At 40.8% G+C, this 20,142-nt stretch overlaps 1 protein-coding gene across 1 annotated transcript in view; it reads left to right on the top strand.

Moving 5' to 3' along the window:
- The window catches only part of plxna3 (plexin A3), a 188,933-nt gene that overhangs the window by 77,716 nt on the left and 91,075 nt on the right, over positions 1–20,142 (top strand). The window contains exon 5 of the mRNA XM_027151064.2: positions 4,161–4,261. Coding sequence (XP_027006865.2) covers positions 4,161–4,261 — 101 coding nt within the window. The remainder of the gene's footprint in view (positions 1–4,160; positions 4,262–20,142) is intronic.

The following is a 20,142-nucleotide window of genomic DNA, read 5'->3' as shown; positions in this document are numbered from 1 at the left end:
ATGTTTCTACACAGACTCACGAATCTTATATCTTTTGTCTTTGTTTTTCTTCTCATTATTATTATTATTAACATTAGTACTTTATTCCGGCGATGCTCGGTTTTTTTTTATGTCGGGTTCTGCACGGCGTGTTCTCCCACTCAGACTCTGATGGATTGTATACTCTCGACTTCCCCTCGGAGGGAACGTGGTGTCCTATGATGGACTGGCATCCCATCCAGGGTGTAGCTCACCACACACCCAGTGTTCCCAGGATAGATTCAGGATACACCACAAACCCAATTAGCTTGTTCTATTGTGGCATTTATGACTGGCCATTGGGGCCAAATTTCTCAAAGGTGAACCCCATGTGAAACGACCCAGATCTCACACTTTGTACAGTTTTCCCAGGATGTTCCAGATTTTTCTGGGTTTGTTACTGTATAATCTATAGGTCTTCTGCTGGGATAATTTATATTTTGATTTATATTTGATCCGCTATATGGTTACACCCGAAGAGAACAGGTTTCTGTTTGTGTCAAGGTTTCTTTGACAAATGTTTCACCAGAAACTTCATGTCTCCATGGAAGTAATCGGGACTCTCGGGCACATCAACTAGGTAAATTATTAATCTGCTTCCCTTAAGAAGTCGCAAGCTTAACCTCACATTCCTTACTCTCTATTAGCCCATTGATTTTACTGCTCAATGGATTTGATTGGCCTCCGTGATCAATAGCCCCTCCCATACACGCTGATGTTTCAGACCCTTCATTAGGGAACCACGGTCAAGCCCGTAACCCCGATGTTTTCAATCTGCCGTCAACCAATCTGTCGGCGAGAGCGAATGACGCCTCAAAACGGAGCACGCCGATGACCTTTTGCGGGCGCGGTTGCGATCCAACAGTAATTATCCATTCAGCATTGATTTCACGTTGCCACACATCGACAAATGATGTTAGATCAGTGCAGATCTAACGTCTGTTTGCCCACTCTATTGACTACACGTACCACTGCTGATAAAGCAGCACAGTTCAAACAAATACTAGTATGCCCACACACACACACACACACACACACACACACACACACACACACACACACACACACACACACACACTAACATTATTCATGTAATTCCCATCCCAGGCCTCCCACTCTCCCTTTATATAAGCTAGCATTCATTGCTTGGCTGCCTGCTCAAGCATTTTCAGATCCAAAGTTATGAAAGTTTAAAACTTATGATATATGCAACTGCTTTTGTTTCGTTCTTCTACACCGATCTTTTCTCAGTCACCATTACTCGTGAGTGTGATAGATGGTCTGGTACATGAATCTGTGAAGGTGTTTTCTGTTATGGCAACATGACCTTCTGATCCCACGGTCTAGAGAACTGGGTCTGCAAGTGTTTTGTGTCTCGAACTTGGAGCTGAACTTTGACCCAGCTGAACCTGGCCATGTTTCATTCCGGGACAAAGAGCTAGTTCAGGATTCTTCCAGTTAAAAACACAAAAAGTAAAAAAAAAAGGTACATCATTCGGTAGCTTTTAATTTTAGATGCTTATGAATAAGCATTGCGGCATCTCAGAGTTCAGAAATTGGTTTTATATCACAATTAACTTTTAATATAGAAACGTGGAAAAAATAACCTTTACTTTTATTTATTTATTTATTTATTTATTTATTTATTTATTTTATTTTATTTTATTTTATTTAATTTTATTTAATTTTATTTTATTTTATTTGTACTTTTCTATGAATATATTCCCGCTAGTATTCTAGGGAAAACCAGAAATTCTTGTGGGGGGAAAAACCCCAATAAAAAACATACCCAAAAAAAAAAAACATTCACATAAAAACTAAAAATTCAGGTTAGTATTAATGTTAGTACTACTAACAAGTACTCAGTGTCTACTTTCATACGAGCTTCATATTAACCACCACTCTGGAGTGAGACATTACAAAAACATTCCATACTTAACAAGGACACAATAGAACACATCTGGAGGAACAAAAACAAAGTTATTAATCTTACCTAATAACTCACTTAATTTAAATATGTGTACTAGTTTATCAGCGTTTGACATATTGCCAAGTGGCAATAACAATCTCAGTGCTAACCATTTTGAGAAGAGAAGAGAATTTTGGTGGAAAAATGTAGCGTGGTTCGAGTTCAGAACCCGGTAGCTTCTTGGTGGCGCATGACTTTAGCTGGATTCCACAAACCATATGATATGAACTGCAGACCAAACAGACTTTAAGCTAACAACATGGGCAAACATGCTACCTGATCAGGCCTGTGATTGGCCATTTCAAGCAAGACATTCCCAAGTTAGTTAGTTCCCAGATGGATCATTAGATGATGGAACGGTGGCCGTCGACTTGTCTCTGAGCGCTTGTGAAGACCAATACAAAACCGTAGAGATGTAAACTTCTGAAGGAGGTTTGTCAAGGAGTTTCTTATCCCAAGCTTGGAAGATAATTCCGTCTGTTGAAAGGAAAAGACTCCGACGAACATCAAGTGTTCAGTTGAATCCAGTAAAGATTTTATATGAATCAAAACCTTGGCATTTTAGCCATTTAGTTAAAGGTCAGAATCAGAATGTTCGATTCACCGAATACAAGTATACATAGAGTTCGTCTTGGTGTTTGAGTTAAACATTAACAACACGGCTCACTCGATATAAAACAGTTTACATGAGGGATAGTAATCTACAATAAAAGTTTGGTGTGCTGTTAAACACATGTTTTAAACATCAGAAAGGTTGCAGAGGTGGGAAAAGGGGAAGGAATGACACTGAGCAATTATGCTGTGTATTGCAGGAAAGGGTTAAAAAAAACTGCAGACACACAGATACAGTGGAAAAAATCCCACAGCTGGCTTACTGGTTTTTAAGCAATGGTGAGACAAAAGCTGCTCCCAATAACATGTCCTTCCTGGGTTGTATTTTTGGCAAATCTCTGACCAAAGGACCAGAATGAATGCGTTGAGGTATTTAAAATATGACCACCAGACACCACAGTGGCTCTGGTACAAAGTGGGTCAATGTGCAATTTTGTTCTCAGCTAGCACACCGATGCTACTTCAGCTAAATGTGTTCAAATAAAACCTAGTTAAAAGACCTAGTGATCAATATTAATAATATCTGTCGTCTGGCGCACGGTGCGAGTGAGATGACGATGATGATGATGATGATGATGATGATTTCTAATACGACAATACATCTGAGGACCCACCAGGCGAACGCGTAGCATTTGGGTTAATGAGTTTGTATGTAGTTAAATAAGTACATTACTTTTTCCAGATCTAACTTTCTCTATGCAGGTTTGAGTAAATAGGTTACTAACCTATTATAACTTAATAACAATAACTTAATAGCGATAGAAATAAGCTCTCTATTTCAGGTCGGGGTTTAAAAGCGTTGTCCTCAAAAACCCCACAGCTATGTGAGCAAGGTTTCTGCAACAGGAGAAAGCCACTTGTTGGCAATTTCTGGCTGAAAGACAAAAGTGAGAGTGTTGAGACATTTAAAGCGACATAGTCACCAGACACCACGGTAGCTAGGATACAAATTAGCTCGGCGTACAACGTTTACTGCTTCCTCGGCTAGCATATCGAGAGACAACGCTGTTTCAGCAAGTCTAATTCCCAGCTGGGAATCTGATCTAACACACAGTCGGACTCTCTGTACCGGTTACCTAGATATCAGGTTTACAGTGTCGCCGGCGATACGTGGGAACTCCGCGGCAAGAGGACTATTTTTACTGTTGTTTGGTTATTAATTATTCATGGTGAGTAGGTGTCGGGGGCATGTTTGAGGCATTGTCGGTGGTATAAACAGAAGCGTATGAGTTTCCTAAGTGTACACACGGTTCTCTTTCCGAGTCGATACAGTGCATCTATGGATGGCGTAAACATTCCTATAAATCGACAGTACATTTAAAGCAGCCTTTACACTATTATTACTTCTTAGGATCGACTCGGAACTTGTCCGCCTATGAGCCCTGTTTGACTTCGCTCTGTAGGTTGTAAATATTGAGAAATGTGGAAATCGTTATCCTTCTAGTCAGTGTGAAAATGAAAGTGCCAGATGTCTGGTATGTTTAGACTCTGGCCAATTTGCACTGTAAATGTAAATGCCTAAGGCGTTTGTGTGTGTGTGTGTGTGTGTGTTCTGTTGCAGGTGACTCGTCTCCCAGTGGAAAGCTGTTCTCAGTACTGGAGCTGTAAGAGCTGTCTAGGCTCCGGAGATCCTCACTGTGGCTGGTGTGTTCTACACAACAAGTGAGTCACTCAGTTCTGGGTTACAGGGGAATTCTGGGGTTAGTTTATGCTTAAAAATTCACATCAGACAAGTAACATCATACAATAGCCACTGAAAATAGAACCGATTTGTTGCTTCTCCATTTTACTGCTACATATTTTTCTCGGGTAAAGTCGCTACTAGACGTCTTTCTGCACTCACTTTCACACCCAGATTTATTTGGGCTTATCATTGGGACAGGTTCATAAGGATTCATGGCTGACAAGGATTCATTGTTCACTGTTACACACTTAAAACCAGTTTTTATTGAGTTGTAGCCATTTTCATTCCAATACCTTTTTTTCCTCCACGTATCAATAAGACCTAGCTAGCTAAGCTGTTTATGCTACCTACCAAATGGTATTGCTGTAGCTCAATAAACTGACCTCTGGGTTTCTATGAAGTCAAATATCGAATGAAATACAGGCTAAATGACCAGGATTTTCTATTGAAGGGTAACTAGAGCGTTCACATAGGCTAATGCTAATGGGATCGTTAGATAAATAATAAACCCATGCTAAGGCTAATTTCTAACATGAAATCTAATAAACCCCGCATGAGAAACTGAATCAAACCTCCCTATAGCAACAAAAAGAGGCGAAAATGTAAAAAAATAATCAGAAAAATTTCTACTTAATTCAATAGCTTAGTGTCTAACGTGTCTGACACCTTATAGAAGAAAACAGAGCCACATGATGACCTGCTGCGTGCTGAGGTTTGGAGTAGGTTCGAGGGTTTGTTTTGCCTGCAATTATCAGAGCTACGTTTTACACAGACGACCATTCAGAGATGGAAATGATCTGCACATGCAGGGTTGCCAGTTCTCTGCAAAAACTACTTCTGGGAAAAACTAAAAAAAAAAAAAAAACACTCCAAAAAAAAAAAGGAAAATACACAACTAAAAAGTTTGGACAGTAACACTCGTCTGATGTCGTCATTGTTTCCTTTAGACACTAAGTAATTTTAGTACACACATCTTTCTGATTTACGATATGTGCAATATTGCTTTTTGTCTTGTGTGTTATCTATTCGGTAGTCCTCTGTTTTCCCTCGATTTGTTTTCAAAACACATGAATTAATTTACAATTATTATTATTATTATTATTACTATTATTATTATTATTATTATTATTATTATTATTATTATTATTATTATTTATGAATTTAATAGATCATAATTATAATAATGTATGTATAAATAAACAAACAAACAAATATGTAGGTAAATAAATAAATAATAACAGTGGATTTTGTCATTACATATTTATTTTCTTGTCGTAATCCAAATATTTAAACATTAATCTTATCACCTTTTGTGCATTAATATTATACTATTTATTTGCCACATAGTGGCCCCCCCCCAAAAAAATTATAACAATGATAGATAGATAGATAGATAGATAGATAGATAGATAGATAGATAGATAGATAGATAGATAGATAGATAGATAGATAGGTAAGTAAGTAAGTAAGTAAGTAAGTAAGTAAGTAAGTAAGTAAGTAAGTAAGTAAGTAAGTAAGTAAGTAAGTAAGTAAGTAAGTAAGTAAGTAAGTAAGTAAGTAAGTAAGTAAGTAAATAAATAAATAAATTTGGATTCTGTGGACCACGTGTGGAACCATGGTTCTAACAGGTGGTTTCACAGTGGACAAGTTCGCCGAGGTCTGAATCCGAGTGCGTCTGTTCCCGCAGCGTCGGTCTGGTTTTAGCGTCACTTGATTCTGTGGAATCTCAGCACATTTGTTTTGATCTTACAGCATCACGAACACGACTCTGAACGACTGCTTATACTTTTTTAATTACTTTTGTTGAGTGAATTCAGATTCCTTCAACTTTCTGCTTAACAATGTAAATAAAAATAAGCAGGGAGTTTTGTTTAACAGCTGTGTTACTGTGTGTTCTCTTCTCCCTGGATCTGAGTAAGGATCTGACTCGCACCTCGTCTGGATCCCACGGCGTTCCTCTGCGTCTCATACTCATACATGTGTGCAGTGGAAACTAATGATGTTGTCGTTTACAAACCACACACGGGTTACTTTACTTCCTGAACGAGTTCAGACCCGAGTACGAGTCATAGCACATTTTCAGTGCAGTCGAACTCACACCATTTACACCACCGAATAATTTACGTCCTCTGTTTCAGACTAAACTGCGAGTCTAAAAGCCTCCTTATATGTAGCATGTCACCTGACCCTTATATGACCCTTTATTTTATTCATGTATGTTTTTTATTCAAGCGAATGACCTTTTTTGAGGAGGTGAAGGAGGTGATCAGACGTGTGAGGCTGCAAGGGGGTTGTTGGGTCTTGAGTGATGAATTCTGGGGGGAAAAAAATAACAGTGTACCGGAGATGTCTGTGATATGCTGGTGATATATCTGTGGGAGGAAGAACATGTGTGAGCATGCACGCTAGGAAAGGTTTTGACACGTGTGTGTGTGTGTGTGTGTGTGTGTGTGTGTGTGTGTGTGTGTGTGTGTGTGTGTGTGTGTGTGTGTGTTTGCTCCTGTGCGTGTTTTCACTCCCTCACTAGTCGAGGTCTCGGAGCACAGATGGAAACAGTGGCCTTGGAAGCATTTCCTTAGAAGTGAAAAACATTGATTTTTTTTTTCTTTCTTCCTTTTGTGTGTGTGTGTGTGTGTGTGTGTGTGTGTGTGTGTGCTTGCGTGGTTTTTGTCTTCTACACGAAGCAAAACCCAGCAGTCAGCAGTCACGTCTCTTCTGCTCAGGCAGGTGAAGTTATCCAGCTCTAGATGAAGCATCACATGGCCGGTCGCTGGAGCACGAACGCTGTTATACGATCGTTCGAGTCCTGCAAACTTTCCCTTTCCGTCGTTATCCGTCCCTAAACCGGAGCTCCGTACCTTCCTTCTTTCTTCATGATAAAGATCTTTAATTAAGATGCAAATCTGGGACTGATGGAATAATTAGTGCGAGTCTGCACCGCACCCGTCGTAAAATGACATTTGTTTGCATATTAATGCCATATCCCCAGACTTTCCGTGACCTCGCGACAGCCAGCGCGCACCACAATTAGCGGCACATCAAGCAAAACGAGAGCGAGAGAAAGAGATTTTAATGGATAACTCGTTCCTCGCTCCTCACTCACGGCCGCTTGCTCGTTCCGACAGTTTCGAAGCGCCTAGCGTCAAAATACGAATAAGAGAGAGAGAGAGGGAGAAGAGGAGGAGGGTGTGACATTTGACCTGCGCCATGTTGCTCACAGCGTCGTGCCCTGCTGGTCTTTCTTTATACACATGCAGATGACAGACGCATGAATAGGGACGGGGGGAAAAAAGGGAACGAGTAAGTAAAACGGGGAAGTGTGACGGCGCATTCATCTGTGGAACAGACAGGTCACAAGCTGAGAGCATCCTGTACACAGGAGGAGAGAGACAGAGGGAGAGATAGATGGACAGATTTACACAGACAGAGAAAGCATTTAACCCTCATGTTCTGTCCTGATTCTCACGATGTTCATCATTTCTTCCAAGCACAAACACAGTGAGTCTTCACTCTGAGGAAGAAAAGCTTATCACCGGAGTCGGACCCTAAAGAGCCGAACTAACAGGAAGTGAACGTAGTACAGTCTTTAAAAACAAATTTATGCAGTAAAGTTAGACCTTAAGCACAGTGAAATGAGGGTTGTTGTTGTTTTTTGTTAGCATAAGGAACACTGCAATTCTGTCAGTGAAAGGTATAAACGGCACCAAGGGGCCAAAATGGTGCCAAGTAAAGCTACTGTTTAGTTCCTGCGCTTGACATACTGCTGAAATCGGATTTTCTTTACCTGAGGTGACTGACAGAATAAAACCTGGTCAGCACTGGCGGTCGTTAAGTGAAGAATAACATGTAACAGGGTGTAGTGTAGCGTTGTGGGAAAATAATGAGGTGTGATTAAGGACCGGTGTGATGTGAAGGGTTTTATTCCTCACATAGTGTACAGGAACGGTTAGCCAAGACTTACAACCGTACTCGTTAAAACGCCATCGTTTTTATCCGTCTGTAGCTACGTGTTGCACGTAACGTTTACAGATCGTCCTACTTCCAGTTATCACTTGTTATGTCAGCTGTGTACAGTCGAACCTGTTCTTTTCTTCTTTTAGTTTTATCTTTCTCTTAAATTAAATAAGACAAAAAAACAAAGCTGACAGAAATCGCAAAACCGTCCGTCATAAGGATTTTCCGTTTTTTGGAAAATTCTATAAAGTGGTAATTCAATTCAATTCGTTTATTTGTATAGCGCTTTTTACAATAGACATTGTCTCAAAGCAGCTTTACAAAACATAAACATAGAGCAGAAGGTAAACATAAGGAATGATAAAAGAAATAACGAATAATAAAAGAAAAAGAATGAACAGAATAAAAAATTCAAGATTTAAATATATATAGTTCACAATGTGTATGTATTTATTCCCCTATGAGCAAGTCTGAGGTGACTCAGGCAGCAGTGGCAAGGCAAAAACTCCCTTAAATTGGTAAAGGAAGAAACTTTGAGAGGAACCGGACTCAAGGGAGACCCATCCTCATATGGGTGACACTGGGGGTGTGATTGTAATATACAGTCAGTTAAATGGTGTATTGGTGTAAGGATCATGGACTTCGGATCTCCTTAGTGTCACAGAGTCTAACTGGAGATGTCTCAGGATTCTTAGAGTCGGCCTCGGCTCAGTGGACGTCCAAAGGCTACGTCCCACAGAGGACGTTGGGAGCTGGTACAATGGATTACACTGGTACAATGGTAACATTTGATTGACGGGCAGTGGTGGCTCGGGTGGTTAAGGCCCTGGGTTGTTGATTGGAGGTTCAGGGTTCAAGCTACCACTGTTGGGCCCCTGAGAAAGGCCCTTAACCCTCTCTGCTCTAAGGCACTGTATCGTGGCTGACCCTGTGCCATAACCCCAACCTCCAAAGTTGGGATGTGTGAAGGAAGAATTTCACGGTGCTGTATTGTACTGTATATGTGACTAAATAAAGGCCCGACTGACACCGGAGACTCCTTCCCAAAATTGTTTAAGGAACGTCTGCGTTTGTTATTAAATATCTGTTATTATTATAAATACAGCTCGTTAGTTTGATCTAATTATTTTTGTTTTTTCAACGTTTGTTGTAGGTGCTGAATCGTCTGATTTAAGTTTGTACGATGGCTATTAAATCAGAGACGCAGCTCGGGTCAGTGCGAGAGACGGGGCTGAGAAGCGAACTGAGCATGTGGAGACCTTTTTAAGACGGCAAAATTAGCAACAAACCAAGTGCATCGTCTTAAAGCTTGAACTCTCAAGAGTGTCACTTTCGCTCATCTCATTTAAGGTGCATAACTGGAGATTAAAGACCTTGAGCGGTGCAACTGGTGCAAAGTTTGGACTTTGTGTTTTATTTGTTTCAGTGAAGGTGTGAATTGAAAGTCTTTACCGTAGGTAACAGTTGAACGTGGGCACGTGTTTGTCCCCTCACATCTCAGCGCGGTTTAAAAATCACTCGAGCAGATGTTCTGGTTATATCAGGAGCCAACCTGAACACTTTGGACTGAACATCACGAAGCAAGACTTCTCGTTGCAGATCTGATGCGTTTTTGTTTTTTTTTGTTTGTTGTTGTATTTTATTTTATTTTCTCGCCCTGTCATTTTATATTGAGCACTTGTGTTTTAAAGCGGAGATAATCAGAGCAGCTTGCAGATACATGAGATACGGTAAAGATACAGTGTTGACATGATGCCAGGCTGCTTCTCTGGCACTGGGGTGTGTGTGTGTGTGTGTGTGTGTGTGTGTGTGTGTGTGTGTGTTGTGATGCCTCTTTGCTGCTCTCCCGGGGACATCACCACACACTGTTGCCATGAGTGATGGGTTTTTACAATTGTGTGTGTCTGTATATTAGAGAGAGAGAGAGAGAGAGAGAAGGGAGGGGCAGGGATGTGCCTTTGACCTGTATATCTCTCCCTCTACTCCATGTTGTCTTGGCTTTGTGTTCAATTCCCCCAGGGCTCTTTAGTCTCCAGCCATTGAGTTAGCCAAGGCAGGGCATTGAGAGGGGGGGGGGGGGGGGGGTAGGAGAGAGGAGTGTACAGAGAGGAGGAGGGTGGAGGGTGGGTGAGACAGGGGGAAAAAAACACAAAGTGCACCCTGGGAAATGGTCTGTGTCCATGGCAACAAGGGGGGGAAAGTGGAAGATGGATTTGCAGTGCGATTCAAAGCGGTCCCATTTGGAGGGTTTAGTGGTGCTACTGTATGTGTGTGTGTGTGTGTGCGTGTGGTGGGGGGTGTTATGGGGAGGGGGGGCACAGAGTGTATGTCTCTGCAGATGCAGTTATCAGGATTCAGGACTTTCTCTCATCTTCATTAATGTTCTATTAGCAGCTCAGACTCATAATGGCTGTGCTCCGTCCACCTGGCCTCAGTACTCTCTCTCTCTCACACACACACACACACACACACACACACAAGACACAGTACAGCCTAGTGTGTCTGAGTGATGCTCATCTGACCACAACATTGGTGGAAAGTAACAGATAAGCACATTTGCAAGGAGAAGTGGAAAATGTAGCTTTCCAGGTGAACATTTTGCGAACATCAGAAATGCGATGCATCAGAAAACAAAAGCACGCAGGCTGTGATCTCTTGTGCCTGAACACGATGAAAACGGAAAAGCTGCTAATTGTCAAGCAGCACTTAATAATACAGACACACACTATAATCTTAACACCGCTTGTGTTTCGTAGTCACCAGCAATGCCTTTCTCCGTAATCGCATCCCACCAGGACTCCGCCCACCATCACCTGACCTGCACTTCCTCCTGGCAAAAAGAGAACAAAAGCTTTACATCACTGCTCTAAGATGCTTTTAGCTAGGCTCATGCATGCAGGTATTATTATGAAAGGTAAAAGGTGTAGGATTTTAAAGCATGCTATTCAAGTTTTACAAAACTTTATTCTATTTTTTTTTTTTTTTGATTTCCAGAATATTTCTGGAATTTTTTTTTTCAGACTTAAAATTGCAGAAATATCTTCAGATAGAATTTGAACAATGCATAAAAGCTAGTGCTAGCATTTAATGTTCTGAAACATCCGCAGAACAAATAGGTTATTATTGTTTTGGAACAGGTACCGAGTTACAGCTATATGTTGGTGAGAAGCCACAAAATGTAAACTCTTCCATGCTAAAAAACTTCCACACAGTGGAAATATAAAGCTCTGGTTAAAGGCAGGGTCTCCGTTGTTTGAAAGCCAATGTTGACATTTGAAATCATCAAAACAATCACGCCCCTAACCCAATCGGGTCCCACCCCTGTATCGATAGCTCCGCCCACACATACATGCGTAACCCAGGCAACTACAGAAATGTGTCTTTATCACAGCTGAAGGGAAGAACAATACGATTGCAGATAAACAAACAAGCAAAAATGCCACACAAGCATAATCATGTAAAGGACAAAGGCATATATTAGTTCTGTGTAACAAAGCAAAACCAACGTTACTCACCTATCGAGAAGGAAAAAAGCGCCTCGGCATCTTAAGTAAAGTCGGCCGCATATTCACAGATTGGAGTTTCCCGAGTCAATAACTCCTGAGTTAAACGCTGTTACTACACAAAACGCGGTTGTAGCTGCCTCTCTACATTACTACGATAGAAAAGAGGTGTTATTTGTGTAGTAACAGCGTTTAGCTCAGGAGTTATTGACTCGGGAAACTCCAACCTGTGAATATGTGGCCAACTTCCTGCTCCTTCAGTTCTCTCCAGCGCTGGAAAGCTGATCCTATATTAACACGTCCTACTTCTTGCCTTATCGTAAGCCTTTCTTCGCTTTCTTTCTTTGTTTTTATGTCACACATGTCACACATTAACTGAACACTCTCTCCACCCATATTGACAAGACCCGCCCCATTCTGCTCATTGGCTGCACGCTAGTTTTGTATTTGTTTTGTTTATTGGCCCGACTCAGTTTTCTGAAGCATTTCTCAAACAACGGAGACCCCACCTTTAATAACCGATAATTGACACAAGCCAAAACATACCTGTGAGTCAGGTTCCCAAGTTCCATTTCTCACTTTCCGCTGTCATCGTGACTGGTGTCATGAGCTGCATCATCGAAATTTGAAAGCTGCATTTATAGGTTCTGAAACTGGAGACTTCTTTTATTAATTCATTTCAACCCCCCCCCCCCCCCCAAAAAAAAATAAATAAATAAATAAATAAAAAAATAAAAATTGTACTAATCCGTTCACAGAAAGCCTCGCCATGGCAACACAAATACGTTTAATAACTTATTGCGAACTTACGAGTGCTCCGGTGCTTTCGTGAGAGCTGCCATTATAGAAAATGAATCAACACTCAAAAAGATTTGAGCATTAATCAGCACAGTGGTATAAGAAACAATAAACACAGTGAAAACGAATCGCAATTACGTAGGAAGCGAGAGAGACGCAAAGGTTTTGCACTGTTTAACAAGGCGAAATGAGACGACAGCAAAGAGTTGAGAACAAACTAGGAGCAGGTGCAAACACGGATCAGGAGCGCGGGCAATTAAATAAGAGCTGTGGAAAAAAAACAACACAGATTAATTAAATTGGCAATAATAATACAGGTGATAACATCGTTTTACACTAGCGCATTCCTGAATTCTCAACCCTGATCATAAGGTGTGTATTTATTCGATTTTCTTTTTGTAATAAGACCATCTCTGATGTAGATGCAGCCATGCGACAATTACTGCGCTCATTTTATTACTTTATATATAAATAATGCGCCGCTGTTATTCCACAATAATCAACCTTGAGGTGGTGACAGAACTCTATTTTTCATCAGGCTACATCGCAGCTCGCTGTCATTGATTACTTTTCGATTTCAACATATCCACAAACGTTTACTCCTGTAAGTGATTATAATTACGATCTTTTTAATAAGCAGAACTTTTCATTTTAAAATGAATTCGCGGTGGCTTAGTGGTTAGCACGTTCGCCTCACACCTCCGGGGTTATGGGTTCGATTCCCACTTCCGCCTTGTGTGTGTGGCATGTTCTCCCTGTGCCTCGGGGGTTTCCTCCGGGTACTCTGGTTTCCTCCCCTCATCCAAAGACATGCATGGTAGGTTGATTGGCATCTCTGGATAATTGTCCATAGTGTGTGTGTGAATGAATGAGAGTGTGTGTGTGTGCCCTGCGATGGGTTGGCACTCCGTCCAGGGTGCATCCTGCCTTGATACCCGATGACGCCTGAGATAGGCACAGGCTCCCCGTGACCCGAGAAGTTTGTATAAGCGGTAGAAAATGAATGAGTGAGCACATGAATATAAATGATGAGGAGAGACAATGTTGATAGATGGTTCACTGATGAAACTCCAGCTCTTCGGTACTGATAATGAGGTCCTGAGTTTAATAAGATAAAAATGAAACTTTATCTGGATTGTTTTACGATTTCATTTCGCATTCATGAAGTAGGCCAGTGTTTTCTAATTTAACATCCAGGGCTATACCAAGACAGGTTTTTTTAAACAGCAATTTTTTTTTCTCTGTGTGCTGAGCTAAATTTGTTTTGACAAACCAGAAAAAAACCATGAACACGAATTTTCTGCATTACACTCAGACAAATAGAAAAGAGAAGACGCTTTTGGCCAATACAGGGGCAAAAAAAGATCAGTATGACACTGTAACAGATAAAGAAAAAGATTTTCATCATTGAATGCTTGCTTTCTACTGGACTGGATGAGTTTTATAGTCAAACAATTTGAAATGTACTTTTTGGTAAATCTGGTCAAATGTGTGTCTAATGTTGTGTATCTATAAAATACAACACTGTGTGAAGTGTACTGTGAAAGCTTGGAGTGGACCGCGGACTTGGAGAACATTTTGACTAACTAACGTTTAGGGTGTTTTCTGCTACATGTTAAAAAAGCAGGAACTGGATCAAAAAGTTAGTTCTAGTAAGGATCCTGTAACGTCGCCACGTAATATTTACAGCATGCAATGACGACATCTTATCTAATATATCAACAGTGAACAGCTCTGCTCAAATCACAAGTTCCTTTCTATGAACCTCGAGAGTAGGTAGTTAAATCTTGTTGTTTAACAGGTTACCAAATCATCAGTGTTGATCTCAAGCCATGCCAAATCTCTGGTATTGGTCTTGAGCAGGTACAAATATCTTGATGTTGGTCTAAAGTTAGTAACAGGTGTGGATCAGGTTTGGTACCAAAACATTGGTTTTTGTCTTTTATTTGTGAGCAGATACCAAAATTTGGTATTGGTTTAAAACCAGAACCAAAATCTTGTGTTGGTTTTGAGCTGGTGTCCACATTTTGTACAGGTATCAAACTCTCTGTGTTGGTCTAAAGTAGGGATGTACCGATCCGAGATTTTGGATCGGTATCGGCCCCGATCCAAGCATTTTGAGTGGATCGGGTATCGGTGGTGCGTGACCAATCCAAATCCAATACTTGTGTTTATGGGCGTTCGGAACCATTATATGTGGGTGGGACAGGACCCACCCACTTTTTAATACCAATAATATTGGGCCCACCCACTTTTACTATCTCTATCCAGCGCATAATGTCTTTTTTATTACTTTTCAGAGCGCCGCCAGTCGAATCCATTCTGTTTGAGGAATTCCCTAATAAATTAAACTCCATTCCGTGTTTTACCTACAGCATTGACCATGCTGCTGCTTCCTGAAATCCGTGGTTGTCGTAACCATTATATGTGTGTGGGATAGGACACACCCACTTTTTATTTACTTCCGACGCCCATGCCCGTGGTGGTTGATACACAGATATTGGATCGGTATTGGTATCGGCTGATCCCGGCAAACGCTGGTATCGGATCGGAAGAGAAAAAGTGGTATCGGTACATCCCTAATCTAAAGCCAGTATCATAAACTAAAGTGTTGGTCTTAGACCAGTGACAAAATTTTGAGCGGGTTACCGAATCGTCATTGTTGCTCTTAATACAATGCCAAATTCTTTGTGTTGTACTAGATACAGGAACATAGCATCTGTGTTGATCTTGAGTATGTACCAAAAACTTAAACAGTTGACAAAATCTTGGTGTTGGTCTTGAACAGGTAAAAAAAAAAAAACATGATCAGGTAGAAAATCCTTTGTGTGGAGCAGGTCCTGAAACTTATAGGGTGAGCTTGAGCAGGTACAGAACCAATAACAGGTACCAAATCCTATGTGTCAGTTTTTCGCAAGTATCAAAAACGGTACAACTGTAACCTTTAAAGAAAGCACGGCTCTGGTCCAGTGCCAAAACTGAGTGCAGAAGTAATGGCTCTTAGAGTGATGTACAATCAATGTTGAAAACTGAAATCGCTGAAAGACTCGGTCGTTCCCTGTGAACAAATTGATGAACATGTACCTTTTGGATGTTTTGGAACTCGGATGACTGAAAGAAACTCACAAAGAAGTGCAGAAAGTAAAACAGCATCTCATAAATACACCTCACTCACAACTAATCAGACCCAAGCAGACAATTGACTCAGAGACGGTTAGTCTTCTACGTTTATCAATTAATGCACTTAATCGATCTCTCTCTCTCTCTTTCTCATTCTTTTCTGAGGAACTTTGGAGAGCTTTTGTATAAACTTGTCAAAGACAAGTGTGTTAGAGTTTTCCTAAATGGATTTGCACATTCTCCCGCCTTCCCTTTTGATTCTGGTTACTTAAGAGTTTGAGGTGACCCAGTAGTGTGATAAAGGAAAACTTTATAGCCTGCAGAGAAATACTGTGGCACCAGGCCACAACCCACCACCGATCTAATGTGAAGGACAAGAAATTAAGGAGTGTAAGAGAATTCTGGGAACTTGAATCGGAACAGGTGGATGAGAGCAAAAGGAGGTCTGACGAAAGGGGAATGACTCAATTCAGAAAAAGATAGTTACACAAATGTCCTTCCTGGAGACTGATTGAGTTGACTCAGGTCAGGCTGTTGGATAAAGTGTTTATCTAGAACTTGGACTGAAGGTTATTGCTCGTTTTTGTGTCGCTTCTTTACCTGAATACAAACTTACGCACAGCCCATCGAAAGCTTTTAAAATGGAAGGTACTGAAGTACTAATGGAAGGTACTGATAGTTGTAAATGCACTGTGGTTCAAGGTCTGACCCTATCTAATGAAAGAACTAGGAGCCTTCTAAAATTTGACCAAGTAGGATGTTGGAATTAGATTGGTTTTTGCCTAAACTCTACAGTGGGGTGTCTGGTCCTACCTGGACCTGGAAAGGGCCAGTGTAGGTGCAGGTTTCATTGCCACCAACCAGGAACCACACCTGATTCCAACTATTTGATCAGTTGGTCTGGGATTTCAGTAGAGTCAGGTTTGGGTTTTTTCTTGATTTGAATGAACATGTGTACCAACTCCACCTCTTTATGTATCAGTTTGGACATCCTTGCTCTACAGGGTGGTAGCTCACTAGGTGTTGGACTGGAGATGACTGTGACTAGACTCAGGACTCCGCTGGTAGTACAGTCTATCCCAAAGGTTTTTGTCCATAAAGTTTGTCTCTTAGAGACCTTTCTACTAGGCAGTGTTCCAGGGGAAGATCCGGAGGTAGGACAAAACTAGTATCCATTACATATCCAAAAAAATTACCATGCACCCAGGTTGATAAAGACTACAGAGGGAGTGCATTTTGTGTTAGAGTCCAAAAAATTATATGTTATGGTGGAATTTCTTTCATTAGCAAAAAACGCTATATAATTTACCATACGTCCTTTTCATGGGTGCAGAGGGGAATTGGGGAAGATTACATTTTGGCTAAATAATTTTAAATGAAGGGGTACGGTGGCCTTGTGTGTGTGTGTGGAGTTTACATGTTCTCCCCGTGCCTCGGGGGTTTCCTCCGGGTACTCTGGTTTCCTCCCCCGGTCCAAAGACGTGCATGGTAGGTTGATCGGCATCTCTGGAAAATTGTCCGTAGTGTGTGAGTGTGTGAGCGAATGAGAGTGTGTGTGTGCCCTGCGATGGGTTGGCACTCCGTCCAGGGTGTATCCTGCCTCGATGCCCGATGACGCCTGAGATAGGCACCGGCTCCCTGTGACCCGAGAAGTTCGGATAAGCGGTAGAAAATGAATGAATGAATTTTAAATGAGTTTTTCTGAAGGAATCTATGTAGGTTCATGTTGAACAGAGATATCACCTGTCAATTTAAAAGCATGGGAAAGGAAAGAACTCATAGCTTTTGAAGGATCCTCTTAAATCTCCCTTGTTTTTAAGACTTCATTTACTTGAGAATGGCATAAGCATCATATATAGCAACATTTTAAATCCAGCATTATTTTGCCGTAAACAGAATGTTTGGTGCAGTTAAGCACACTGAAATGATCTGACGTATGCCAGTTCAGACTCGGCTACAGAGTTACTGATTGATATTGATGCTGTTTGAACAGTCCTCTGTGCAGTCCCTAATGCTTGCAGTCTATATAAAGACCAACATCAGGCTTACATTATTGCAAAAAAAAAAAATCATATAATTTTCTTTTTTTTTGACAAACAATGAAATAAAAGCAGTTGTTGAAAGTCGTTTGAACCTCCTTCTTTATCGAGCTCACTCATCTTGTTATGGATGTTAAGTTCCTCAGCGGTAGGTCACAGTGGTGGTGTTAATGTTGTCACTGATATTTTTCCACATTAGCAGCAAGAGATGACCCCTTGCTGGGAAAACAGGGCGACAACCTCAAATTAAAAAAATGGCCCCTTCAACTCGTGATGCATTAGTGATGTTAAAAGCTAGTTTTATTTAAAGAAAGTCTGATGAATGGCATCTAGATGCTTGTATTGTTGAGAACAAGGCTGTCAGTCATGTGTTGCCACTGGAACCAATTGTAATGTAGAAGAAAAATATTGATCTAAAATTATAACTGATATGAAACCTACTAGTGGATACATACTAATTTGGTATAAAATTCACCTCAGTAATTTGTGCTTTAAAAAAAGGTTAAGTGTGAACACACTCGAATTAATTGTACAAACTGAGGTCTAAACGACTTCCCTATCTGATTCCATATCTATTGAGAAACTCTGTTGAAAGAGTTTGCAATAATATTTTTATTGGAATTACAACAATTTTGTAAGAATTGATGTATTTGAGAAGTAGACGGCTTGTAGAATGTAGGAATTTTTTTTCCCCCTCCTTCCCCAAATGGTGTGTGAATACCGGCTACTTCATCAGTCAAGTTCGTAAAACATCTCAACTGGAGATGAGCATGAGGCTGTTATTTGTGTTAATGTATTATACTTCATTATTTTTTCCAAAAAAATTGGCTGGTTCTGTCTATTCATGTTAATAGGCTTATACTAGTGTATAAACCACTGAGACCCTGACTAGGCAGTTCAAGTTGTTAAAATAAGTTCTCACCCCTGATCGTTCAATCTCACTCGAATGAGAGTACTAATTTGCTTTTTTGTTACTTGAGGGTTCCACTGTATGCCTCTAAAGCCCCGTTCACACTGCAGGTAAAAGTGGCCCAAATCTGATTTTTTTGGGGAGTCAAGACTTCTTCAGGAGTAGTGTGAACACTCAAAGGCCACGTTCACACTGCAAGTCTTAATGCTCAATTCGGATATTTTGCTCAGATCTGATTTTTTTGTTTGGCTGTTCACATTACCATTTAAAATGAGACCTAGTGTGAACTGTTTGCGGTTTCGAAGTGACCCGCATGCGCAAGATAACAATGACATCACACGTAGCACGCCGTTGCGCTAAAGTTGGCGAGGTTATGGAGGAAGTAATGTGATGTATTCAATGCAAACATTATGCGCTGGCTCACGTAACCACTTTATATAACACTCTTAACACACACACGTTACTAGTCACGTTTGTGTCACGTTTTCGCCGGCGCAAAAAAAAAAACAACCTTTTTTTTTGCGCCGGCGAAAACGTGACACAAATGTGACTGGTAACGTGTGTGTTAAGCAAAAAAAGTCTTCGCTGGTGCTTAATTGTGACGAATGTCGATGTAGATTGACACAAAAGTCGCATCAAATCCGCCTTGGTTGTTCACACTGAGGCCACATTGGAAAAAATCAGATTTGGGTCTGATTCAGGACCACATATGGAAGTTGCCCTGTTCACAGACCCAAATCTGTTTTTTTCCAATGTGGCCGCAGTGTGAACAGCCAAGGCGGAAATGGGTCAAATAATCAAAAGTTGCCCTCGACATCCGAAAATTTTCAAAACACTGCGTCTCTGTGCTGCCATTACACAAACATCTAGAAAGAAAAGCGAAAACGCTTACTTCCTCCATAACCTCGCCAACTTTAGCGCAACGGTTATTGTTCGTTTGCGCATGCGGGTCAGTTCGAAACAGCAAACTGTTCACACTGGTATCTGATATAGGCCACATTTTAAAAGGTAATGTGAACAGCCAAACAAAAAAATCAGATCTGAGCAAAATACCCGAATTGAGCATTAAGACTTGCAGTGTGAACGTGGCCCTAGTCTCAACCATATGGTTATTGAACCTTTCTATGGAAAAACACATCCTATTTGTATTTGTTTAGGACATATGATCTGTTCATTATAAATACCGTCATGCAAACCTACTATATTAAATCTCTGTATCCAGTTTGTAAGCCATAAAGATGTCAAATCTAAATGTAACATTTTTTAATGTATTTGAGGACACGGTACCTGTTAGGAACCCAGGATAGGTGATGGTGAAATCATAGACCGAGGCTGATCTGGGTCACACTTCGTTTGCTAATGTCATCAGCACCATTTTCTTTCTGCTTTAGCGTCTGGAGATGACGATCACGCCAATCTGGGAGAACAGCAACTTATCACAAATCACATTAGTGCTAGTTCACCAGGAAGAGTGTAATTGGGCGAAATCTCATTTTGCGAACGCGTAGAGACGAGGAGGTTGATGTTTGAATGTG

This window comes from Tachysurus fulvidraco, chromosome 14, assembly GCF_022655615.1.
Source record: "Tachysurus fulvidraco isolate hzauxx_2018 chromosome 14, HZAU_PFXX_2.0, whole genome shotgun sequence".
In the NCBI taxonomy this organism is placed as follows: domain Eukaryota; kingdom Metazoa; phylum Chordata; class Actinopteri; order Siluriformes; family Bagridae; genus Tachysurus; species Tachysurus fulvidraco.
The sequence above is the reverse complement of the archived record's forward strand: the minus strand, read 5'-3'. Positions and strand labels throughout refer to the sequence as shown.